Source organism: Stenella coeruleoalba, assembly GCF_951394435.1.
Source record: "Stenella coeruleoalba genome assembly, chromosome: 9".
In the NCBI taxonomy this organism is placed as follows: Eukaryota; Metazoa; Chordata; class Mammalia; order Artiodactyla; family Delphinidae; genus Stenella; species Stenella coeruleoalba.
The window spans coordinates 19,055,399-19,083,184 of NC_137155.1; the positions used below are offsets into that span (position 1 = coordinate 19,055,399).

The 27,786-nt window shown below is 38.7% G+C and overlaps 1 protein-coding gene across 5 annotated transcripts in view; it reads left to right on the forward strand.

Annotated features, from left to right (window-relative positions):
* RELN (reelin) overlaps positions 1-27,786 on the forward strand; it is a 697,060-nt gene that overhangs the window by 247,151 nt on the left and 422,123 nt on the right. For all 5 annotated transcript variants that reach the window (XM_079932058.1, XM_079932060.1, XM_079932059.1 and 2 more), the window contains one exon: positions 9,844-9,954. In XM_079932058.1, coding sequence (XP_079788184.1) covers positions 9,844-9,954 — 111 coding nt within the window. The remainder of the gene's footprint in view (positions 1-9,843; positions 9,955-27,786) is intronic.

Consider the following 27,786-nt stretch of genomic DNA (forward strand, 5'->3'; position numbering starts at 1 on the left):
GTAAGCCAGAAGCTTTAGGATGAAATGCAAACAGCATTAAATGTCTAAATTTATCTTCTTCCAGACTTTCATCTTACCGTGATTTTCTGGAAGAATGGTATTAGGGTCTTGTTGGGAACAGTTAATAGAAGCTGTAATAGATAATAACTGACTCTGTAATTAGTCATTTCAAGACAGAGGTACTCTTTGAGCCACTGATAAGAATTGAATTGTAAGGCTACATCATGTTTTCATTGAGCTGTCACAACCCAGCAATCCATATTCATAGACTCCCAGTGCTAAGCTCATTGCCAATTTAACACAGATGTGGGAGAGATATGTACAACCTCCTCAGCCTTTTGATCCCTTCTTATTTTTTATTTGAGGAAATAGCAGAGTAGCTTCACAGTGAGGATAAGGGTGTCTTAGTGACAAAATTATCAGATTAATTTGGTATGTACATAAAATTATATATATATATATATATACACACATATATTCACACACAAAGTACATATATGCAAAAGAATCACTCTTACGGTTAAATGTAAAATTCAACAAAAATTTTCCTAGATATTTCTGATTTTTGAGCACTACAGTAAAAATACTGCATTAATTTTTATTTTTGTTTCCATTCAGGAGAAACCTCTATTTTCACTTTCCTCAATGAATAACACTGGTCCCTTTTTTCAGTAGAAGAGATAGAGATTTTACACTTTTAGTTACATTGGCTATACTATATTCTCAGTGATATTTTATTTTTATGTTATTTTATGTTGTAACAAATATTTCTGTATGGTTGAATTTCTAAAAATTATTTATTTAAATTTTTATACAATTTTTAAAGGTTACTTTCCATTTACAGTTATTACAAAATATCGGCTATATTTTCCTGTTGTATAATACATCCTTGAGCCTAACTTACACCCAGTAGTTTGTACCTTCCACCCCCACATCCCAATATTGCCCCTCCCCCCCCCCACTGGTAACCACCAGTTTGTTCTGTATATCTATGATTCTGCTTCTTTTATGTTATATTTACTAGTTTGTTGTATTTTTTTAGATTCCACATATAAGTGATATCATACAGTATTTATCTTTCTCTGTCTGACTTATTTCACTTAGCATAATGCCCTCTAAGTCCATCTATGTTGCTGCAAATGGCAAAATTTCATTCTTTTTTATGGCTGAGTAGTATTCCATTGTATATATATATATACCACAGCTTCTTTATCCATTCATCTGTCAGTGGTCACTTAGGTTGTCTCCATGTCTTGGCGATTATAAATAATGCTGCTAGGAACATTAGGGTGCATGTATCTTTTCAAATAAGTATTTTTGTTTCTTTTGGATATTGTATGGTTGAATTTAACAAGCTTTTTTTTTTTTTTTTTTTGCGGTACACGGGCCTCTCACTGCTGTGGCCTCTCCCGTTGCGGAGCACAGGCTCCGGACGCGCAGGCTCAGCGGCCATGGCTCACGGGCCCAGCTGCTCCGCGGCATGTGGGATCTTCCCAGACTGGGGCATGAACCCACGTCCCCTGCATCGACAGGTGGACTCTCAACCACTGCGCCACCAGGGAAGCCCTGAATTTAACAAGCTTTGATTGAGCTCTTCCTGTGGGCCAGGCTCTGTGGAAGGTGGAATGTGTCAAGTATTCCATATTTTTGAGAGCTATGGGGTCACGGAGGGGAGAGAGGGAGCTTTCCCTAAGAGGTCAGAAGAGACTTCATGAGAGAGATGGCATTTGAGCCTGCGCCTGAGGAATGGGTAGGATTTTAACAAAAGGAAACAAGGGAAGTCATTCTAGGTGAAGGTACCCTTTAAAGAAAGGCAAGGAGGGCTTCCCTGGTGGTGCGGTGGTTAAGAATCCACCTGCCAATGCAGGGGACACGGGATCGAGCCCTGGTCCGGGAAGATCCCAAATGCCGCGGAGCAACTAAGCCCGTGCGCCACAACTACTGAGCCTGCGCTTTAGAGCCCGCGAGCCACAACTACTGAGCCTGCATGCCACAACTACTGAAGCCCGCGCGCCTAGAGCCCGTGCTCCGCAACAAGAGAAGCCACCGCAACAAGAAGCCCGTGCACCACACTGAAGAGTAGCCCCTACTTGCCGCAACTAGAGAAAGCCCGGGCGCAGCAACAAAGACCCAACACAGCCAGAAAGGAAGGAAGGAAGGGAGGAAGGGAGGGAGGGAGGGAGGGAGGAAGGGAGGGAGGGAGGGAGGGAGGAAGGAACGAAGGAACGAAGGAGATAGGGAAGTAAAGAACATGTTCTAGTTTAAATGGATCAAAGGGTGTTTTCAGCTGAAATGGGGAAAATTGACTGGAGAGACTGGTTATGGCCACAACCTGAAGGACTTTGAAATCACACTGAATATAAGATTGTAATCTGTGAATGATAGGAAGCTAGAGATGTTTGTTGAACAAGGGAATTATGTGATCTGATAAGACACATTTGCTTTCTGATCATAGGTAATAATATACTTGCTTTATTTCTTCCCTAAAATGTACTGATAGGTTCAAAACACTACTTGCAATCCATAATATATATATTGCTTTTTTTCTCTATAATTAAAGTAGCTAGTTCTCCATACAGCAGTTTAATGCGAAAATATAAAAGATAGAAAAATTGACTCTAAGGAAAAAAAAAGTCTTCTGGGGAAGAATTTTATAAATTTACCATGAAAATTTGTAAAACCATGGAAAGAAGTAGATCATAAGTCAGACTGAATTCTTTAAGTAAGTGTTTACCTATTTAAAGTCATTACATTATTATTTGATGATTTTTACATAAACCGTTGCTGTCTGAAGTGGGTAACTGGTGGCTCCAATACCACGGTGGCGATAAATTTGCATAAAATAACTAGAGTTGTTAGGATATCAGATAGAGTTTATAAACATTTTGTCAATAGGAAACTAGTTCCAAATATCTCTTTTTGCTTTTCTATTTAATAAAACCCAAATTACAGTGTTAACACAGCTCTTGGCTCATAGAAGGTATACAGGTTTTAAAGTCTGAATGTATTACGTACTTTGCAGTGCTTTTTGTTTTTCTGTTTTGTTTTGTTTTGTTTTTTGTGGTATGTGGGCCTCTCACTGTTGTGGCCTCTCCTGTTGTGGAGCACAGGCTCCGGATGCTCAGGCTCAACGGCCATGGCTTACGGGCCCAGCTGCTCCGCAGCATGTGGGATCTTCCCGGACCGGGGCACGAACCCGCGTCCCCTGCTTCGGCAGGCGGACTCTCAACCACTGCGCCACCAGGGAAGCCCTTGCAGTGCATTTTTACTGTTTGGGTTAGTTTGCTCATCCTAAGTGCATTTATAAGTGTATTTATACTAAGCTCCTTTCTTTCCCTCAACTTTTTAATATGAAATTTTCCTGAAACAAAGGAGACTAGCACAACAAACATCTGTATACCCCCTACCTAGATTCAGCAATTATTCATATAATACATTTCTTTTTAAGTGAATTGCTAAAATATTATTTGTTCCCTACTTAGCATATTAGTTAGAACATTTGACTGATAATCTTGGGAAAAAAATGAAGGGTTTGCTTATCAACTGGGCTAGTTAAATATCAGTTAGATACAGGTATTCCTAACAGTTATTTATCTTAAAGGCAGTTCAAATATAAATATTTTGTGCAGTTGTTCTCCATGCTAATGTACCCAAGTATATGTATTTTAACTATAACTTCTATTTACAAAAAGGTAGTTTCATATACAAATATTTTTAAAGGGAATGTTTTTAAATGACATTAGCTTTGGAACATTTTAAATTATGCTGTTGAGACTATACCATTCTGAATCAGGGTATCAGAAACTTACAAAAATCGCTGTAATCTGAATTAGTACTATGTATTTTACATTCTGCAGTTAGTATATCTATTTTGTCTACCACATATGCAATCCTATGATTCATGTATAGTTTATTTAAAATAGTAGACAACAGGTATCTATATTTAATCAACTTGAGCCAAATATTATAACCATGAAAATTGTAAGTTTTCTTTCTAGTTCATATGCATATTAAAATAATTTTACATTCAGAAATGTTAGCTTCACTTTTATTTTCTGTCAGTAGCCATATTAGTGCTGTGTATAGTAAACTTTTCCTTTAATTTGTCATACATCACTCTTCCACTTTCAAGAAGTTTATTCCAGTTGCCTGGATGGCAGCAGTTGGTGGATGCAAGTGATGAGCTAAGAGTAGAGAAGCTAAAATAGTGCTTGAAGGGTGAGTCCCAGTGGAGTTAGAAGAAGGGAAGTCAAGATACAGCATGTAGGTAGAGTAAGAGTCAGTGCAGGTTGGAGATCCTATGACACTTGGTAGAAAGGAATCAGGAAAATCTCAGAAGGTAAGATGAGGGAAGAGGCCCCAAAGGAAAACCGAATTCTGCAGAAGCTAATGATGCAGAATTACACAGGTAAGGAGAGCTTCAGAGCACCACACTGAGCAGCCTCGATGTCGGAAATAATTATTTGTTTCTGTGGAGTTTTGTGTGTGTGCGTGTTTTTAGGAAACCCTGACAGACTAACCGGGGGCTACAGGTAGAGATAAGAGGAAACATTTGATGAAAGAGAGAGAATAGGGCAGAGAGAAGGAAGTCCCTCACATTGTTTCAAAGTCAAAGTGCCTTGGTGTAAAGTTTTTGTTGTCTTACTCAGATTGCTCATGGATTTGCTCCAATGCTCTCGTCGATTTAAACATGTGGGCTGCAGACATTCTGACGTTTCCTACAAGCTAGCAGGGAATCAAAACTGTGTCAGGTGTTTCTTAAATACAGAAATTAGACCGATTATCTTCTTGAGTAAAAGGGACCTGGTGCCCAGAAGATATCTCTTTAATTCCGTAAGAGTCTGAGCAACATTTCCTCTTTCTTGAAAACAGAGACCAATTACCAACCAGTTCACGTATGGATTATGCATTACATCTGTTTAGAGGAGGAAAGGGAATGCTTGCTCCACAGTGTCAAGAGTAGAGACTTTTTCCAAAGGCAAATCTCATTTTTTCCCTAAAAAGTAAATTCCCAACTCTAGCAGGCAGAAAAATAGATGATAATCAATTCATTTTTAACAGGGAACTCTTTCTTTAGATGATGTCTATAAACATACAGTATCTGAGAACGTATGTGTACTGAAGTTGGTTTGCCATTTTAACAAATGTCTTTGGCTGGTCTCTGAGTCAGTTTCTGTCTGCATTGATCTGTCTTGCACTCTGGAAAATGTTTTAAATGTAGAAATAGCCAACTTTTCTCTGTTCTTTTTTTTTCCCCATGTGGCTTCTCCAAGTGGGATTCATCTGACTGACAAAGTCTGGGATTCACAACATACTTTTCCTCTAGAAACAAGTTGAAGATAAGACAACCTGGCTTCACTTTTCTATGAATGAGCTATTCATGAATAAATATTTCCATGCATATTTATCGAACACCCAAAAGTGTCAGGAATTGTTTCAGGTACTTGAGATATATTACTGAAAGAAACACTCAGGATACCTGCTTTGATGGAGTTTACATTCTACAGAATGAGACTGACAATAAACATAATCAACAAAAAATACTTTAAGTAAATATATCAGTATAATATATCAGTGTTAGAAGGTGATAATTATAGAAAAAAAGTGGGGGTGGGGAAGTTAGAACAAAGTATGCGGCATTGGAAATGTGGATATTACAGAGACCGGGGACTGGGGGGCTGTTTGTGATTTTAAATACTGTAGTTAAGGCAGGCCTCATTGAGAGGGTGACATCTGAGTTGACTTGAAAGAGGTGAGGGAATTGGCCCTTCACATATCTGCAGAAAGAGAGTCCCAGGCAGAGAGGAAAGAGCTAGTGCAAAGGCTTGGCATATCTGAATAACAGCAAGGAGGCTAGTGTGCCTGGAGTGGGGTGAGTCAGGAGGAAAGCAGAAGGTCATGGGAACAGAGATGGCACGGAGGCACATCACATAGGACCTTGTTGGCCACTGTAAAGACTTTGAGAGCATTGGAGAGTTGTAGGCAGGGGAGTGACATGATTGGATGTCTAAAAAGAATTCCTCTGACTCTTACACTGTGATTAGGCTGTAGAGAGAGGATAGAACCAGGAAGACCAGATTGATGTCTAATGCAACAACGGGAGAGATGATGGTAGCTCAGAACAGTGTGGTAAGTGGTCAGATTCTGGATAATGATCAGAAGGCAGAGCCGGCAGGATTTACTGATGGACTGCATTCAGGGTATGGGAGAAGGTGATTCCAAAATTGACTTAGAGGTTTTTGGCCTGAGTAGCAGGAACAACGGTGCTGCCATCAGCAGAGCTGCGGAAGGCTGCAGGAGATGCAGGTTTGCAGGGTGGGGTGGGTGTTCAGTTTTGGTCGTGTTGAAGTTGAGACGTCTCGTGGACATCCAAGTGGGGGTGTTGAGCAGAAGCTTGATATATATCTGGAGTATATTTATAAAGAGGTCTGGACTGGAGATAGAAATTTGAGAGTAGTCAGCTTATAGAAGGTATTTAAAGCCAAGAGTCTCTAAGAGTAGTAAGTGTTTTTCTTACGAATTTCTTTTTTTTTTTTCAAGTCATTTAATGTTTAGAAACGATTTCTCGCATATTTAAGCCCACCTGCCCTTGAGGTTACCAAATAATAGGTACTCACATCGCTACTAGGAATAGAACCAAGCAGAGAGAAAACCTTGCTCAGTCTGACATAGCAAATATTGGGAATGAAGTCCAGTTCTCTTATTCATGGGCTGTTTTCACTAGACCTTGCTGCTTCAGCACCCAAGAATCTAAGTAAAGAAGAGAACTGATCTGAAGCAGGCTCCTCTTACGGTGTGTGGAAGAGTTAAGATAGAATTTGCTTCATCCTCTGGGTCTGGAGAGGCACTGGGTGGTAGGTGAGAGGGGAGGTCTGGAAAGGATTAACAGTCTGGCTGGATATCTAAGGGGCACAGTAGACCTTGGCCATGCTCAGTTTCCAGATGAGTCACAGGCCACCCAGATAGCTTACTAGATGTACATCTCTAAGCTATTGAAACTTCCCTAGATATGTGCAAGCCACCAATAAATTGAATTTATCAATTGTCATGGTAGACATGGCAGGGCTTATGTTTTGCTGGGAGGGACATAGCTGTTTGAGGCCAGAGCTGAATAGCTGAGTAGAAGAAAAATTGAGAGCTGCCATGCGTGGTTCTTTTCTTTCTCAGCCACTTCTCCGAGAGTGTTTAGCGTCTGTTTTAAATTAGCATTGAACAGATGCTTGAAGAGTATCTTTTGGAAAGACAGTTAAACTAATCACAAGCTGGGGATGCTCATTTATCTTGGGCCCATTTGAGATCACAGCTCAGACTTGAGTGGACTGTGGTTGGAAATGAAGTAGTGGGTGGGAAGGGTACATGGAGAATCCTGGCAGGCAGTAGGACTCAGATGTGGGTAGTGCAATGATTGGACATACCCAGGCATCTGGCGAGGGAGATGCCAGGAGGTCTGTACAGGACCCCAGTTCTCAGGAAGGGAGGAGCAAAGCAGGGCTTCCAGATCTGAAAAAGGGCAGGGAAAGGTAACTGACTTTTATTGATTTGTTACTGTGTGCATGATCGTGTGTTAAGGATCTAGATACATTGATAGATAATATGTATTTGTCTTTATTTCTTACAGTAGACCTGATAGTATTATGATTCCCTTTTGTATATGGGGAGTCCATGACTCACGCTAAGGTCACACCCTGGACAAAGGTAGAAAGAGGTGAGACTCAAATTCAGTTTTGCCTCAATCCCAAACACATAAAACCCTTACATTTTTCAGAATCTTGGAAATAGGAACCAGAGTAGAAGCATAAAGGCATGCAGAGGTGTCCACAGGGACTGCATTTGTGCATTAACGTGGGATTGGTGCGATCTTGCTGGAGTAGAGTGGAGTGGATTGAGAGGAAGTAGGTAAAAGCGAGGTCCCGTGGGTCCACAGTAAGACTCTGCAGCTTGGGTCTGATTTGCTGTGAAGGACAATCTGAGACACAGCACTTGAGTTCAGTGGTTAGTATAGGCAACTTAACAGGAAGTAACCTAATTCTAAACCTCCTGGATGGGGCACAGAAGCAGTTTAAGCACTTTTTACCTCACTGAACCAAAGAATGAAGGCAGCAATACAACCATCTGTGGGAATCTGGGGTAAGCAAAACAGGGGGCCAACGACTAGGGTGTTATTCTACAGATGAGGAACTTTAGACTCTGAGAGGTGAAGTGGTTTTGCTGGAGAACAGGGAGCAGTAGATGAGGGCCCAGTACCAGATCTCATCCCTTATCTGGCCTAGGGCTTCACCCATGGTGCCAAAGGTGACACCTCCTGGCTGCCTTTGGCCCTCTTCCTCACTAGTAACGGTGATATTGACTCCTGTAGCTTTCATTTTGCTTTTCAAATACTCATAATGCATGTGAATAATGTGGGAAAGAGGTTATTAAACAAAAATTTAGCCACGGCCACTTTGCCACTTTGGGATTTGGTGGGGGGTGGTAGGTGTAGGGCAGGGAGAAAATGGGAGACAAGCCAGGTAAACAGCATCAAAAAGGTTCCGATGTTATCACATGGTCCTGGACAAAGTTCTTAATTGCTCTGTGTCACAGATTCCTCACTTGTATCCTGAGAATGATAACAGTACCCCCTTTATAGAGATGTTTTGTTAATGAAATGAGATAATACATGTAAACTACTTATCTCAGTGCCCTGCTGAATGGTTTTCATGTGGTTTATATGCCAGCACTCAAAATACTAGCTATTATCTTATTAAAGGATACGGAGATGATTTATTCCAACATCCAATGCCATTTTGGGGGTAGCATGATGTCAGGCTGTTCTGTTGATACATGTGTCTTATTTATGTTTTATAATATGGATGTTTCAAACCATTCCACTCTACTCACTGGATTTCCTGGAGTTTAATTTAAACATTCTCATCACAGTTAATGTCACTCTGGTCATTCTCCTTATTGCTAGCAAGCATTTATGACAGCCTTGTACTGTGCACTACCAAAATAATATTACCTTCTCCTGGCTGCTTCCTACAAATGCCTTCATCTTGATGTAATAAAGGCAATGCAGGAGAAAAAATTATTATGTCAAGGAGGAAATTATGATCAACTTTTAGGGTGGTGAGCAAGATACAATTTTTTAATAAGCCAAACCTGAGTAGTGTACAAGATATACTTAATTTGACTCTTTTTTCCCCAGGAACATCCGGATTTTCTGGTTGTAAAACCATTTGGACTCCTCTTGTAGACTTTGTTCTAAAACTTAAAGCATGTAGTGGTCTTCTTTTCCTGTTCTCAAAGGGAGAAGGGCTGACTGTCTTCATGCAAATTAGTCCGCTTTTGTTGAAAGACTCCGGGGGACTCATCTATGAAACATAGGGTAACAATAAGAAATGCAGTGCAGCTTACTATTCTGCTTTCAGCTGATGTAAGATTGTTTCCCACAGTATTGAATATTAAAAAAAATAAGAGTGTTTCATCACAGTGCCAAAACTCCAGCAATGCCTTTGACTGCCTTCAGGGGTGGTGATGGAGGTGGAGAAACTGACTATTCAGTACTACATTATTTTCCAATGATTTTGCACATAGCTAGGGAAAGTGTAAATGAATGCAGAAAGGTGGGACGGATGTACTAAATTTAGGACCAGCAATTACAGACATTGGAGTTCTGAGCTTTTGTTTTTTTTCTTTTTCCTCCTCTGTAATTTCTAATATAAAGAAAATACTAAGTAGGGATAGTATAAAAATAATTTGTTAATAATGAGTAAAGATTGTTTTGACAACGTCTAACACTTCAGAAATGTATCTCATTATTCTGACTGTATTAATTAAGGTTTCTTTTTTTCCCCTGTATTTCAGTGACAATTTCAACAAGCACCTTCTTTGATGGCTTACTGGTGACAGGACTATACACATCTACAAGTGTTCAGGCTTCACAGAGCATCAGAGGGTCGAGTGCTTTTGGATTTGGTAAGCTATCCTGACATAAGAAACCCATGACTATCTACATTTTATACAGTTACAGGTCTTATTTTTTGAAATATCCGTTTTAGAAGTATTTGACATTTATTATTTCAGAAAAAATAATCTGAAGTGATATTTGTGTGTTTGCTTGAGGTTAGGTGAATTGAAATAAATCATGTAAATATGCAACCAACCATGAGCTTGGTGTTACCGTCTTTCTATCCCTCTCTCTGTGTACTACTGCTATTACACTTGGTCCTATGGGGTTTGAGTAGATTCCTGTGTTCTGTCATTTAGGTTGCTGAAATTGGAATTCATTCTGATGCCCATGCATCTATTCAGTAGCCTGTTTTTATAAACAGTTCTTAAAATCCTGAATAGATGAAAAGTGTCACATTGTTTGGTAAGTAAGCATCGCACACAGTGGAAGATAGCAATAATTGTTGAAATGATTACATTCTGTGAGTATTCATAAAATAATGTGATTTAATATTTGAAATACTTATATGGAGTCTTTGTCCTTAAACCAGAGACCTGGAGGGTTACTTAAGTGGAGAGGCAGAAGGCTATATGATGGTCACTGATCACAGAGGATTCTCGATTTGGAAATCTATAGTTTACCCATAATTCGATAAACATGCCGAGCTGAAATTAAGTAGACCCTTTACAGCATCAAAAATGCAAATTTAACATATCAATTTATATAAGACATGAAATCACTGATCCTACTCTAAGATTAGAAAACTGCACAAGACTTCCTCCATTGATGTGAGAAAGACAAAATTGCATTATCTAAAGCAGTCACGTGTTCAACGTTTTATTTTTTCTGGGATACTTATTAAATAAATAAATTTTACCTACTTTTGATATATGAAAGAACATCTCGTCTATGTTGAGTCCCAGCAGAGCTCTGCCCAGATAACTCACTGCTTGATGTCAGAGCAATAATATTGAGGCTGCGTTGTTACCCTGCTGGCCCAAGATGCGGTTCACAGCCTCAGGGCTTAAAGGAACCTAGAAGTCATTTAATAATCCTGTTAAAATTATTTGACATTGAGGATTTGCCCCATTTTAGATACCAAATAAGCTTTTATAATCTGTTGGTAACTACTTGTAAGGTCTAATCCTTAAGAAAAAAAATTTAAGTCTAAAAATTCCACTCTTTTAGCCTCACCCTTTCTGTGCTCTGTAGAAGTGAAAGGTCAGCTTACAATCATATATATAATATGTGTACATAAATATATAACATACTACGTGTTATGTTACAATAGGATTTCCAAGTAGGGTTACCAGATTTAACAAATAAAAATGTACAAGACATTGGTTACATTTAAATTTTAGATAAAAACGTTTTTAGGGTAAGTATGCAGTATTTGAGATAAGATGTCCTGGGTTCTACCTTAACCCAATTAAATCAAAACCTCTGGGAGCCCGGCTTGGCATTGGCTCCCAGGTGGTTCTAATGTTTACCCAGAGTTGAGAACCACTGTACTGGATCAGTCCAGGGTCCAGCATCTTCAGCATCCCTGGGAACTTGTAAATATAGAGTTCCTGGCCTTGCTCCAGACTCAGAGAATCAGATACTCTGGGGGGCTGAGGTGCAGGGATCACTTTTTAATAAGGACTCCAGGTGATTTTGATACACACTAAATTTTAAGAACCACTCATCTACATTAGTTAAATGGGAGAGACATTATTTAAATAACCATGTAAATATGTAATAGTAAATCTTGCTAGGGGCTAGGCAGGAAATGTACTGAGTGCTGGGAAAGGGCGTGACAGAGAAAGGAGATCTAGTCTGGAGTAAAATGACATGTAGTTTGGAAAGGCTTTCCTGGGGCAGTGGTGTTGAGCTGAGATGTGAAGGATGAGTAGGAATTAGTTCCCTAAAGGTCTGTGGAATGTGGGACACAGCATACCTGAAGAAGAGAACAGTAGATGCAAAGGCCTCAGGGTGGGAAGAGGCTGGCTGTGTTCTAGGAATGGAAAGAAAACCTTGGAGTGGCTGACCTGGAACCAAGAGGGCAAGAGATAAGGCTGGAGAGGACACCAGGGCCAGATCGTTCAAGATCTTAAGCAGAGAGTGCCATTGAGGGTTTCGGGCTGAGGAGATCACTCTGGTGTCAGTGTGGAGAACAAACTGTCGGGTCCAGCAGTGGATGCAGAAAGACTGTTCTGTGGTTAAAGGTCTGATGTGACAAGGCACGGAAGGAGTTCAGGTGCAGGCTGGCATCAGCCAAGCCTGGACCGGAAGGAACATATTAGGGGGGGATAAAAGCGTGGGCCGTGCAGTCAGGCAGACCTGCTTGCAGATCCATACCCCGACCTTCGTTAGTCATGTGCCTCAGCCACGTTGCTTAACTTCTCTAAGCTTAAGTTCCTCATCTATGAAATGCTGATGACAATGGCAAAATACTCAGTAAAACTAGGTGTTCCAAAATTATAAATCTTGATACCTGAAGCAGCTGCTGCTGAAGTCTGAGCTGAAACCTGAAGTCTCATTCCAGGACTTGCATATACTTCCTTTGGTGGGGGTGAGGAGGAAGCACACAGACACAAACAGGTCTCAGGTGGAATTTTTCTGAAGTTTTTAGACCCAGATGATTTGAGAGGACTTGGCTGCATGAAATAACCATCGTTTACCAAGTTGGAGCCTTTAAATGAGAAAAATCATTAAATATCATTTGTAGTATATTATAAACACATTTTGAAAGAACATATAAAAGGCATGTATCATATTGCCTCAGATTTTAGCTAGTAACCAAACAAACAACTAACAATTGAAAATTGTTAGAAATGATTTAAAGACATTTTCTTTAAGGGTTTTAGGCTTTAAGACATTTTCTGTTGTGACTTTGAAAGCTGTAAAAAGGCAGTTTCACTTGAATTAGAATGTATATTGATTAGCTTAAATTGCATGTAGTCTTCCCATGACCACCAGCCCTAGGATGCAGAGTCTGAAGAGGCTTCTGAACTTGAAGCTCATTGATGGTAGTTTGACCTCCATAATCAAATTCTCAGGTCTCCCACTGGTCACTTGGCATTTTTTTTTTAAACATCTTTATTGGAGTATAATTGCTTTACAATGTTGTGTTAGTTTCTGCTGTATAACAAAGTGAATCAGCTATACATATACATATGTTCCCATATCTCCTCCCCATATCTCTTCCCTCTTGCGTCTCCCTCCCACCCTCCCTACCCCACCCCTCTAGGTGGTCACAAGGCACCGAGCTGAGCTGATCTCCCTGTGCAATGCAGCTGCTTCCCACTAGCTATCTATTTTACATTTGGTAGTGTCAATGCTACTCTCTCACTTCGTCCCAGCTTACCTTCCCATTCCCTGTGCCCTCAAGTCCATTCTCTACATCTGCGTTTTTATTCCTGTCCTGCCCCTAGGTTCTTCAGAACCCTTTTTTTTTTTTTTTTAGATTCCATATATAGGTATTAACATACGGTATTTGTTTTTCTCTTTCTGACTTACTTCACTCTGTATGACAGTCTCTAGGTCCATCCACCTCACCGCAAATAACTCAGTTTTGTTTCTTTTTATGGCTGAGTAATATTCCATTGTATATGTATGCCACATCTTCTTTATCCATGCATCTGTCGATGGACACTTAGGTTGCTTCTATGTCCTGGCTATTGCAAATAGAGCTGCAGTGAACATTGTGGTACATGACTCTTTTTTGAATTATGGTTTTCGCAGGTTATATGCCCAGTAGTGGGATTGCTGGGTCATATGGTAGTTCTATTTTTAGTTTTTTAAGGAACCTCCATACTGTTCTCCATAGTGGCTGTATCAATTTACATTCCCACCAGCAGTGCAAGAGGGTTCCCTTTTCTCCACACCCTCTCCAGCATTTATTGTTTGTAGATTCTCTGATGATGGCCATTCTGACTGGTGTGAAGTGATACCTCATTGTAGTTATAATTTATATTTCTCTAATGATTAGTGATGTTGAGCATCCTTTCATGTGTTTGTTGGCAATCTGTATATCTTCTTTGGAGAAATGTCTATTTAGATCTTCTGCCCATTTTTGGATTGGGTTGTTTATTTTTTTGATATTGAGCTGCATGAGCTACTTGTATATTTTGGAGATTAATCCTTTGTCAGTTGCTTCGTTTGCAAATATTTTATCCCATTCTGAGGGCTGTCTTTTCGTCTTGTTTATGGTTTCCTTTGCTGTGCAAAAGTTTTAAAATTTCATTAGGTCCCATTTATTTATTTTTGTTTTCATTTCCATTTCTCTAGGAGGTGGGTCAGAAAGGATCTTGCTGTGATGCATGTCATAGAGTATTCTGCCTATGTTTTTCTCTAAAAGTTTTATAGTGTCTGGCTTTACATTTAGGTGTTTAATCCATTTTGAGTTTATTAAACTCTGAAGAACCTAGGGGCAGGACAGGAATAAAAACGCAGATGAAGAGAATGGACTTGAGGACACAGGGAAGGGGAAGGGTAAAATGGGACGAAGTGAGAGAGTGGCATGGACATATATACACTACCAAATGTAAAACAGATAGCTAGTGGGAAGCAGCCATATAGCACAGGGAGATCAGCTCGGTGTTTTGTGTCCACCTAGAGGGGTGGGATAGGGAGGGTGGGAGGGAGATGCAAGAGGGAGGAAATATGGGGCTATATGTTTATGTATAGCTGATTCACTTTGTTATACAGCAGAAACTAACATACCATTGTAAAGCAATTATACTCCAATAAAGATGTACAAAAATAAAATAATATACCTGAATATTGTTAAACAGTTAATCTTCATAAATAATAGAATAGAAAGAAGAAGATTAAATGTCTTTGTATGTAAATGGTCATTTTTGGAAACAAAAGCACATTAAGTTTTTGGGTATTTAAGTTTAATATATTCTTTATAATTTAAATAAAATAGAAAAAATTCAATTTGAGTAGGGTATAGGTGAGAAAGTAGAGGAAAAGTCTTATAGAAGACATAGAAAATGTAACAGAATTGCTGCTTTTTGGTAGTTTAGTAGTTATAGTAGCATCAGGCTGAAGTAGTGTGGCATTCTTTGATCTAGAACAAAAGAATTATTGAATACATAATCTATCATTAGGCCCTGACTTAATTGATGGACTGTTAAGCAAACATGACTTGTTTGGCATTTTCCCAATATGTCGTGGAATTAGTGTGTGATATGTTTAACTAGCTGTGATAAATAAGGCAAAGTAAAACATATAGTTGAGTCTGAAAAGGTACTTCGGAAAGTTTTTTCTGCTTATAGTTAATTTTAATCATACTGATTACACTAAAGTTATAGCCACTCTCTTTTGAATATAAAATGTGTGTATGACCAGCCAAAATAAGGCCATAATTATCCTTAAGATACTGTGGTATAAATGTAATTCCACTAACATAACTACAGCCTTTTATGGGAAACCAGAATTCTTTAAATCATACCTCACTGACCAAAAATAGACACGTGCCTAATAGCCAGAAATACATTAAAACAATAGCTATGCAAAAGATGACTGTATGCCAGCAGTGCATGATTTTAAATACCTCATTTTGCTTGTCAGTATAAGAAAACATGCTGCTCTGGGGAAGTGTGATGTTTAATTACGGGTATCTCTTTGTGTATCCCAGAAAAAAATGCTTCCCTCTTGTCTTTGGCACTGAATTCCAGCGCAGTCATATAAATCTTCAAGGCTTATTGTGGTTGCTCAGTGAAATGCTATTTGAATATCCTTTCATACAAAAATTGTTCCTTTTCCAGACACTGAAATACATTTTACTCAATATTTAGTATTCTGGCTCTAAAAGCATATTACTCAGTTTTTGGTATTCTGGCTCTCTAAAACCTGAGAATCAGGTTTGCACGTCTGATGGGTAGCAGCCACACTTCAAATTGTTAGACCATGCATAAATTAAACTTTTGTTAGACCTTGCATAAATTGCTTTGCAATTCCTAGATAATTTTACTCAGGTAATACATCAGCCATTTTAGCAGTTTTTCACGTAAACCTTTATAATTGCCTATGTGTTTCATTTATTTTTTCTGTAATAATTAGCCATTCGAGAGTCAATCATTTGTTAATTTATAAAACTCTTAAAAGGGCAAGACTTGATGGAATCTAAGTTTGGGGAGAAAATGTAGTAAACAGATCCATGATATGTTCTTGGATTCAGTCAATCCTGTCATGTTTTTAGTAGATTAAGTAACTACCATAAAAATTTAATATTTTCAGCATTATCTTTGAAGCACAGTATTAGAACTTAATGATCTGATTTTTTTCCAGTGTGATATGACACTCTAACTTTAGATGAATAGGGATAGATTTACAAAGCAAAGTAAATATTTTAAGACTTCAAATTTTAGTAAATCTTATATTGGTCACTAGTTAATAAGAATGTGTACTTTACCAGTGGATTTAGATTGTATGTTAATCTTTCATTTCCAGAATGCAAGCTTTTGTTACTACTTTGTTTTATTGTCACTAAGAATAAAAACATAGGGTCTATTTAAGCTAATTTTTGGATATCCTTCACATTAAAACTAACTAGAACTTTTTACAACTTTACTAAGTATCACCAGGACCGCTGCATCCCTGGACATTAACTATAGCTCAGTCTTAGGTATCCTGTCTATGTGACTGAGACATACACGTGTTATGAATACATACACATGTTTAGGCCATAATATCTGTAAAGAAGGGGCAGCCACTAGCAACTTCATTAAATAACATCCTGTATAGTAGTGGTATTTATTTATTAGCTGCAATTAAGTTTAATTACTCAGGTGATCTTGTTAAATTTATTTTGTCTGTCTCTTTACAAAGAAATGCTTTGTAACATACTTGTGGAATTTTAAACACATTGAGGGATTGGAAGCATGATCTTTTATTGGGTATGGTAAATGATCTATAATTAACACAAAGACTATAATTTAATTAAACAAATTACTGTAGTCAATAGTACAAAGAGCATAGTTGACAAGAGATGAAATTGCCATTAATTTTTCCTCTTTATAGGGTATTAGACTAAGTTTGTTCTTTATTCATTCCATCTGGGTATGCCAGCATTACCTTGATTAAGAAATACTGTCATATAGTTTGCATTTGACATATGACAAAGAATTCAGGGATATTTCCCAGTTCCTAAATCTAAAAAGAATCACTAAAAAGAATCACTTACTAGAGTAATGGGCATGATGAATAAAACTGTTGGATTCATTAATTGACAAATTGCTAGAGAAAATGTTGAGGGACATGAGATTTGGGCCAAGTGGAGGAGTTAGTGGAGGAAGGCAGCTCAGTGCAGGGGCCATGACGTGACCTCTGGAGTGAGGCAGCTCCAGCTGTATGCCTGGCCCTGCTTCTTCCTACCTTGGACCACATACTTTCCTTCCCTGAGCTTCAGTGTCTGCATTTGTAAAATGAGGTTGATAAGAAAGGCCAGTTCACAAAGTTGTTAGGTGGGTTAAGTGAGATTATCTATTCAACTGCCTTGTATATATGCTCAAAATAGGTATTTTTTTTTAAAACACTCAGAAAGAAGTGAGAATTCTTTCTTTGAAATAGGAAACAGAATGACAAGATGCTTCAAGTGGCAGAAGTTATGAAAGTGGGAGGTGACATTAATTTGGAGTGGGGGAAATACACCCAAGTTTTTAAAATAATTAATTAATCGGCTGCATTGGGTCTTCGTTGCTGCGCGGGCTTTCTCTAGTTGCGGCGAGTGGGGGCTACTCTTCGTTGCGGTGCGTGGGCTTCTCATTGCAGTGGCTTCTCTTGTTGTGGAGCACGGGCTGTAGGCGCACAGGCTTAGTTGCAGCACGGGGGCTCAGTAGTTGCAGCATGCAGGTTCAGTAGTTGTGGCTCGTGGGCTCTAGAGCACAGGTTCAGTAGTTGTGGCACAAGGGCTTAAGTTGCTCCGCGGCATGTGGGATCTTCCCAGACCAGAGATCAAACCCGTGTCCCCTGCATTGGCAGGCGGATTCTTAACCACTGTACCACCAAGGAAGTCCTGCACCCAATTTCTTACCCATAGACCTTGGAGCTGAAATGTACCTTGGGTAGAGCCTGGCTCAGCCCCTGCCCCAATGTATAGGTAAGGAGACAAGGCTTAGGAAGGGCAAGTGGTGACTCTGCAAGAGAGAGAGTGTAGGTGTGAAGACTAAAACCAGGTGTTCTGACATCATACACAGTCTCAGATACTTTTTAAAAATATATAATTCACATACTATAAAGTTACCATTTGAAGTGTACTTTTCAGTGATTTCTAGTATATTCACAAGGTTGTGCAATGAACACCACTATCCAATTCCAGAACATTTCGTCACCTCCAAAGGAAACCCCATCCCTGTTAGCAGCCACTCCCTATTCCTTCCTCCCATTAGTCTCTGACAACTACTGATCTACTTTCTGTCTCTATGGACTTGCCTGTTTAAGACATTTCAAGTAGACAGAATCATATAATATGTGGCCCTTTGTGTCTGGCTTCTTTTACTTAGCATGGTGTTTTCAGAGTTCATCCATGTTGTAGCATATATCAGTACTTCATTCCTTTCTATGGCTAGATCATATTCCATTGTATGGATATACTACAGTTTTAAGTGATATACTATATTTGGTAGTGTCCAGATTCTTAAAAGGAGTTAGGACTGTGCAAATTGGAAAAGTTCAAGGAGGATGCAAACTGAAGTACCACCAGAATCCTTAAATAACTCATCAGCAGCTCTAACAGCTCTGAAGATGCAAATAGCTTCACCTTTTCTATGGTTCAGACTAGAAAATAGTTAGAAATCAAGATAAATTACTCCTTTGCCCTCCTTTCTCCCATTTAAGGGAGATAGGCCACTGTGGCATGTTTTTATCCTATCCCTTTGGCCTCAGTTTAAACCACGGGATACACAAGCTAAGCTGAGTCATTCTAATTTACTAGTACAGGAATTTGGAATTAAGACTCATCAGTCACAGTTCAACAATTCATGAGCTGGATCAAGGCACATGTAAATATTTGGGAGCCCTGTGCAGCCCTCCTCCACAGTGGCTCAGAGGAAGGTCGTGCAGAGAGAGGAGAAGAAGAGAGAGATAGAACGCTGCCTGGGGTATCAGAACTTTGCAGGCTCTTATTTTAGGCTTTCTTCCCACCAGGCTCAGATATTCTTGGGCTCTAAGAAACAATTAAAAATAGTTAACATTTATCAAGCACTTGCTATGTGCCAGGTGTGTTGCAGGTATTAACTCTTTTGATCCTAACAAAAATCCTACTATAATTATGCTCATCTTGTTGGTAAAGAGCCTAAGGTACAGAGAGGGCAGGTAACTTGACCAGGGTCACACACAGGGAGTTGCAAAGCCATAATCCAAACCCGGGTCTATAGCCTGTCATTAAACTCCACTTACAGACCAAGCCAGCTTGAGTTGGTTTCTATTACAACCAAAAAAACCTTGACTAAAAAAAGGCCCTCTCTGCTTTAGCCCTGCGTGTCCCTAACCCCCATCTCTTCCCAGCCTCCTTCTATTCCTTTCCAGTCACCTACTCTCACCATACACACACACACACACACACACACACACACACACACACACACACACACACACACACACACACACACACACACACACACACACACCTGTGTAGCAATCATAGTAACCTACACACAGTTTCAAAATCCCAGCTGCTTTAGACGTTGTTGATACTGCTTAGAATTCCTTCTGGCTCTGTCTGCTGGGCAAGCATCCTGCCATCTTTTAGGGCCTCTGTCCTCACTCACCTCCTCTCTGTTCCTCCCTGGTCCCCACCTCATGGAACTCTCTGCTCCTTCCTCCATGCTACACTCTGTGACCTTTACTAGACATCTCTAACAATCTACTGAATTTACTTGTTTAAAAAACCTTTATACCTCTTTGAGGACGAGAGATGGTCTTGTTATTACCTTCACTCTCATGGCATATAACAAGTGCTCAATAAATATTTATTGAATGAATAAACCAAGAAAAATCTTTGAGGCTTCATCGGGTATTTTACTGTTTACTAGCATTGACATTAGTAAATGCATGTATGTGCACAAGTGGACAGGTATGGATAAGAGGGAGAGAATATTATTGTCTTTAAGTTTGAGTGTATTTCTGAATGTGTATATGTATATATAAGTCTATACATCTGGACAGACATTTAAGACTAAAGGAACAAATGTATATTGTATCATCAGAGATCCTGGAGAAATTTATTATCCTGCCTACTACTTTGTTCCTTTCTCTCCTGGAAGTGGCAGGCACCAGTGCCTTCAGATAGAAGAGTGATTGATTAAGTGCCTTCTATAGGATCAAGAGAGTAGAAGGAATGTCAAGAGATCATCCAGTTCATCTTCATATCATAGGGCAAGTCAGTCTGAATGATATGTGACAGCTAAGTTCTAATTTTATCTCTTAGATCTTTACAAAAAATGGTGATTCTATAATTTCTTGGGAATATAGTCTAAGAGTACATCAAGTGAGATGATTAAGGAAGGTTTCCTGGTATATATGTGTAATCCTTTGCATAACTTTAACACTTTTTTTTACATAATTGAAAATGGTAGATGTTAGTTTAAAAGTTATTAAGTCCCTTGTTTTCTTTCCTTTAGGCAAACAGCAAACAAATGACAACAAAAAACCAAACAAACAAAAAACCTAAAAGAAACCCAACACTTGACCTATGATTCAATCCATTTCATAGCTCCTGAATAATTTACTTGTCTATTTTCTCTGGACAGTCCACAGATTCTAGGTAGAGGAATTCAGCCCTGATAAGATATGTGCCCAGAAACCACTGCAGTTACTTTAAAAATGTATCCCTAAAGAAGAGGAGTTCTTGTAGCTCCATTCTCTTTCTTATTCTTACTCAAATCCATGTGCTCAGGAACAGAGTAAACTGGCTGCTCATAAATAAGAACATCAGTAAAGTCACATTTTTAGAGCAGATTCTAATAGAAGTTGCCACTATGCTGTGTAAGTTATGAATTTTGAATTGTTCTGTTATAATTTTGCCTGTTAGTGTTAAAAAATTATTGGCAAAGAGACTCCTCTGCCTTGGCAAGTGTAACCTAATTTTTGTTACTAAAGAAGATATTTGCTTTGAAGACTGAGCACCTAACGAAAAGGATAGAGCACTGGTCATTAGTACTCTAGGTCATGGGGTACTTTCTCATATGCCCAAGTTTTTAAGAATAATTCTGGAAAATAAGTTTCTGTAAATGAGGTCTTACCCCTCACTAGATAAAAGCAGAATCGGAAATACTTATCTCTCTTTTTCTTAAACAATAAGTTTTAAAACCACTTAGGAATCCTGCGTCTTTGCTAATAAGAGATAACTATTTTCTGTAAGAGTGAGGCTTTTCACAGTATGCTGTCCACTTTAACCGGAGACAAGATTGAGTATATGCTTAAGGGAATAAACTTTAAAACAACTGGTCTAGTGGTCGTTTTGCTTGTAATGTAGTTTCCTCTTCAGGTTTTCCAGTCCTTTTTTGAGGTATCCAGGTAATGATAAATGAGTTTGTGTTTCATGTTCACAGTAATTGGTTTATAAATACTCGTGAGTAAGGTTGGCCTCTTCTTTCCTGGCAGTTAAACTTGAGAACAACTTAAAATAATTTTACGGTGTTCTTACTTCCTAGAAATAATTCTGATAATTATCTTTGAAGTATTAAAAAAAGTGAAAGTAAATTCTTGGCATTGCTTAGAAAATAGTTCTGGGTACAACATGTGAATCTGAAAACAGATGTAGGAGTCCAATAAAGGCACTTCACCAAATGCCAGTTCTGTTTTCACTCTTGTCTTCTGTTGTGGTTTGTATTCAACCCTCTGATGCTGAGTTTTGCATGTAGCCTCGTAGACATGTAGGCTGCTCTCTGAAGCAAGCACACAACAAATTACTGTTTTCAGGACTCTAAATGTCTGAATGGAAAGATACTTGATAGTGTGGGAGTTGCCATTTTGGAAAACAGAATAGCAAAAATTGTTAATATTTTGGTAAAAGTCCAGACTGAGCTCTCCTCCTGCTTTTCTTCCTATGTGTTTTCATACATCAGAACCATGTTGTTGTTATTATCTAGTTAATTATGTTATTTCTGGTTCTCTTTCAGAAAGTTCCGCTCCACATGAACTCTAGTAAATAGCAAGTTAAAAGTAAAATAAATGGAGCTATCAGACATCAGGCTCTGGAAAGATGTTTTATTTATCCTTAATTGTTTTCTTTTTAAAATAATTATTTGCATTATGAGATGATTCTTTTTTAACCTGACTTTTAACCTCAATGATCCAATAGCATTTCTAACAATAATAATAAAAATGGAGAGAAATCTGTTACTAATAAAAGAATTCAGTTGGGATTTGGCTTTCTGCTTCTGGAGAATGGGACAAATGACCAGCTCTAGAATAATGATGAGGTTGATGAAGTCTATCCCTTAAGCCCCTAGCCTTCCCCTCCGTTTTCTCTTTCTTGCTGTTTTTTTCTTTTTAACACGGAGATGATAGCCACATCTTAGAATGAATTTTAAAATATTGTGTTAATAGGTTTTCCCACACTGTTTCTTGAAAACATTAGTGTCTCATGGTATGTTAATAGGTCTTATGTGGATAAAGAGTAAAAAAGCTTGGAATATGGCTGGTTAAAGAAAGTTACAGTACTTAAAATCTTTAATATGCTTTTGTTTGTTTTTTATTTTTGAGCTATAATTCACATAATAGAAAACTTTCCATTTAAGAGTGTACACTTCAGTGATTCTTAGTATATTCACTGTGTTCTGCAGCCATCACCACTAACTTGAAAACATTTCCATCACCCCAGAAAGAACCCTATACCCATGAGCAGTCAGTCCCAAATCCCCCCTCCTCCTATCCCCTGGCAACCACTAATCTAATTCCTGTCTCTATAGCTTTGCCTGTTCTGGACATTTTATATAAATGAAATAATGATATGTGTGACCTTTTGTTATTGGCTTCTCTTACTTAACATGTTTTCAAGTTCATCCATATTGAACCATATTAAACGATGAAGTACTTCATTCTTATTTATGGCTAGATAATTGTTCATTGTATGGATATTCCATATTTTATTCATTTATCTGCTGGACATTTGGATTGTTTCCATTTTTGGCACTTTTGGCTATTATGAATAACACTCCTATAAACATTCATATACAAGTTTCTTGTATGAACATATATTTTAAATTCTTCTAAAATTCCACTTAGGAGTGGAACTGTTATGTCATATGGTAATTCTATGTTTAATTTTTTAAGGAGCTGCTAAACTGTTTTCCATAGCAGCTGCACCACTTTACAGGCCCAGTAGCAATATATGAGGTCTCAATTTCTCTATATCTTTGACAATGCTTATTTTCTTTTTTCTTTTTAGAGTCGATATGAAGTGGTATCTCATTGTGGTTTGATTTTTTATTTCCCTAATGACTAATGATGTTAGACATCTTTTCACGTGTTTATTGGTCATTTATATATTTTGGAAAAAATGTCTATTCAAGGCCTTGACCCATTTTAAGAATTGGATTATCAGTATTTTTATTGTCACATCATTAAGTCTAATGAACTTTTTCACACTGTGAATTTTCAAGAACAGCATATAATAAGCTTACTTTAAAAAAGTTATGTTAGCATGGAGTTCTTTTTTTCCCAAAGGATATCTGTTTACATCTTTCAGAGCTAGTTTTGCATGGGATAGTTTGGGAAGCACTGTTTTAAAGAAGAGAGCGTTGTGACTAAGTGGGTTTTTTAAATCCCTGGACTGTAAGGATGGTATAATCTTAGAACATCTAATGTGTTTCCTTTCTGCTTTCTAATTGTCTGAAAGCTAAGAACTGCTTGTGTAATAAAAATGCTAATTTTTTTTTTTTTTTTTTTTTTTTTTGCGGTACGCGGGCCTCTCTCTGTTGTGGCCTCTCCCGTTACAGAGCACAGGCTCCGGACGCGCAGGCTCAGCGGCCATGGCTCACGGGCCCAGCCGCTCCGTGGCATGTGGGATCTTCCCGGACTGGGGCACGAACCCGTGTCCCCTGCATCGGCAGGCGGACTCTCAACCACTGCGCCACCAGGGAAGCCCAAAAATGCTAATTTTTAAAGATTAAAAAATGAACAAATATTTTGCCCTAGTGGTAAAGGCAACCAAAAGAAAACAAACAACAAACTCATACCATTTGCAAAAGAAGAAAGACAGGCGTCCAATAAATGTGAGCAAAATATTCAACTCATTTCTAATAAAAATGCATTATTAAGGGCTTCCCTGGTGGTCCAGCGGTTAAGACTCCATGCTTCCAATGCAGGGGGCATGGGTTCTATCCCTGGTTGGGGCACTAAGATCCCAAATGCCACGGCTGAAAAAATAGAGTATACAGTAAATAAATAAATAAAAATAGAGCATACCTTTAAAAATACATTATTAAAGCAATTCTGAGGTATATTTCTTAATTTGGCAAAGATGTTTAAACTCACATATATTTAATTTTGACACCAATGCTGGAAAATAGCTATTTATTGTTGATGTTGGTGTATACTGGGTTAGTGGCAATATGTAAACAGAACCATTAAAATGTTCATATACTTTGAAATAGTTCTTTTAGTTTGGGGAAATCTATTATAAATTTTAAAAAACCAGAAATGTAGACAAAGTTTGATGTATATGATTATTCACCGAAACACTATCTGATAGAAAAAATTTGAAAGTAGTTTAAATGCCCAATAACATGGGAATGATGAAATATGTTAGAGTGTTAATGGGAATAATATGCTGCCATTAAAATTCTATTTTTGTATAATGTTTAATGGCATGAGAAAATGGTTATAGGATAACTGAAATGACTATATATATATCTGTATGTATACATATATATCTGTATGTATACATATATATTTGTATGTGGATTATATATACCCATACATACACACACACACAGTTTGAGTGTTCACCTTGCTTCCTCCAGTACTTAGCACATCTACACGTGCCTATGAAAGAAACTATAGAAACCCTATTGTTTGACATTATCAGTACAGGTATTAAGTCAGTTAAAAGAAATTGGTTAGATATGTTTATTGTTTATTTTCTATGAATGACTAAACAACATAGTTTGTTAAAAGGCAGTCAGTCCCATGCAGAGGGCATGGACTAGGGAGAGGATGAATCGCAGTACTTGTGTGGGTTTTGATAGTAAATACGATGGTCATGTAATAAATTTGCCAATTTTTTTTTTTTTTGCGGTATGCGGGCCTTTCACTGTTGTGGCCTCTCCCGTTGCAGAGCACAGGCTCCGGACGCACAGGCTCAGTGGCCATGGCTCACAGGCCCAGCCGCTCCGTGGCATGTGGGATCTTCTCGGACCGGGGCACGAACCCATGTCCCCTGCATCGGCGGACTCTCAACCACTGCGCCACCAGGGAAGCCCAAATTTGCCAATTTTAAGATGTCAACTAAGGGCTGTTCTTTAAATATGAGTCCACTGATTGGAGTTTCACTGATTTTTGTTTGTTAAGGCATTGTTTTTTTACATAAACCATATTTCCGGTTTTAGTTTCTTTAAAATGGAGCAAGAACATAAACAGAATTGTGAAGTCTGAGTGCGGAATTCTAAGTATTTATGATTTTTGTTTTGCGATCTTTGTTTTGGTACCTTTTCCACCATAATTTTTTTTAATTAATTAATTAATTTATTTTTGGCTGTGTTGGGTCTTCGTTTCTGTGCGAGGGCTTTCTCCAGTTGCGGCGAGCGGGGGGCCACTCCTCATCGCGGCGCGCGGGCCTCTCACTGTCGCGGCCTCTCTTGTTGCGGAGCACAGGCTCCAGACGCGCAGGCTCAGTAGTTGTGGCTCATGGGCCCCGTTGCTCCGTGGCATGTGAGATCCTCCCAGACCAGGGCTCGAACCCCTGTCCGCTGCATTGGCAGGCAGATTCTCAACCACTGCGCCACCAGGGAAGCCCCTCCACCATAATTTGAAAGCAGCATTTCTTTAGTTTCTTTTTATCAAGTCTGTCCGAAGCATTCAAAAATTAGTTTGTATAGAAACAGCAGAGTTCTCTCTTAAGGGTATTCATTTTTCATCAGTTTACGTAGCATTTAATGAAATTAGGATAATAACAGGTTCAAATGTAATAAACAGATTTGGGGGCACACACTAGATAAGTACAAATACAAGAACACACCATCCTACACTGTTGGTGGGAATGTTAGTTGGTGCAGCCACTAGGAAGAAGAGTATGGAGGTTCCTCAAAAAAATAAAGCTATCATATGATCCAGCAGTCCCAGTGCTGGGTATATATCTGGAGAAAACTCTAATTCAAAAAGATACATGTGGGCTTCCCTGGTGGTGCAGTGGTTAAGAGTCCACCTGCCGATGCAGGGGACACGGGTTGGTGCCCCGGTCCGGGAAGATCCCACATGCCGCGGAACGGCTGGGCCCCTGAGCCATGGTCACTGAGCCTGCGCATCCGGAGCCTGTGCTCCGCAATGGGAGAGGCCACAACAGTGAGAGGCCCGTGTACCACAAAAAAAAAAAAAAAAAAAAAGATACATGCACCTTTATGTTCATAGCAGCACTATTTACAATAGCCAAGATATGGAAACAACCTAAATGTCCATCAACAGATGAATGGATAAAGAAGATGTGGCATGTATATACAATGGAATATTACTCAGCCATAAAAAAGAATGAAATAATACAATTTGCAGCAACATGGATGGACCTAGAGATCATCACACTAAGTGAAGTTGGACAGAGAAAAACAAATATCTTATGATATAACTTATATGTGGAATCTAAAAAGATGATACAAATGAATTTATTTACAAAACAAATAGACTCAGAGACATAGAAAACAAACTTATGGTTACCAAAGGGGAAAGTGTTGCTGGGGGGGTGGGGAGGGGGGAGAATACACCAGATAAGCACATTGGTGGAAGCACAAAAATCAAACACAGAAGCGGAGGTACCTACTCCCCATGTGCAAGTCTGATGTGACCAAATTAATTGGTGAAAGACATGCTATCACAGTTGTATTTACATGGTTTTATAATATGTGTAGGTACTCATCTAATGAAATGATATTGTTTTAAAAATTAATTTAATAGGGATTTGATTGAAGTGATCTCAATCTACTTTTAACATTTTATTATGAAAATTTTCACACATACATCAGAGTTGAAAGAATTTTACAGTGAGTATCCACTACCTGGGTAAAATTTGTATACAATGAAATGCACAAATCTTAAGTATACATGAGAAGAGATTTGATAAACGTACACATCTGTGTAACCCAAACTCTTATCAAAATATAGACCATAATCCCATAAAGTTCCCTCTCCTTCATTAACTTTTATTCCCATTTCCCAGAGGCAACCATCATTTCAATTTTATTCCACCACCATACATGCGTTTTGCCTGGTCTAGAACTGTTATAAATGCTGTCATTCAGTATGTACTCTTTTGTATAAGGCTTCTTTCACTAGACATAATATTTGTGAGAATTATTCATGTTGTGTCTATCAGTAGCTTATTCTTTTTTATTGCTGAGTAGTATTCCTTTGTTTCTTGTTCTTTTATTATAAGACACGTGGTCGTTGTTTTTTGAAAAATTATTTACTTATTTATTTGGTTGCGTTGGATCTTAGTTGTGGCATGCAGGATCTTTCGTTGCGGCGTGCAGGCTCTTCGTTGGTGCCCCAGGGCTCTTAGTTGCCCCCCAGCATGTGGGATCTTAGTTCCCCGACCAGGGATTGAACCCACGTCCCCTGCATTGGAAGGCGGATTCTTAACCACTGGGCTGCCAGGGAAGTCCCGACACTTGGTTGTTACACGTACAGCTTTTGGTTGTTGTGCATACAGCAGC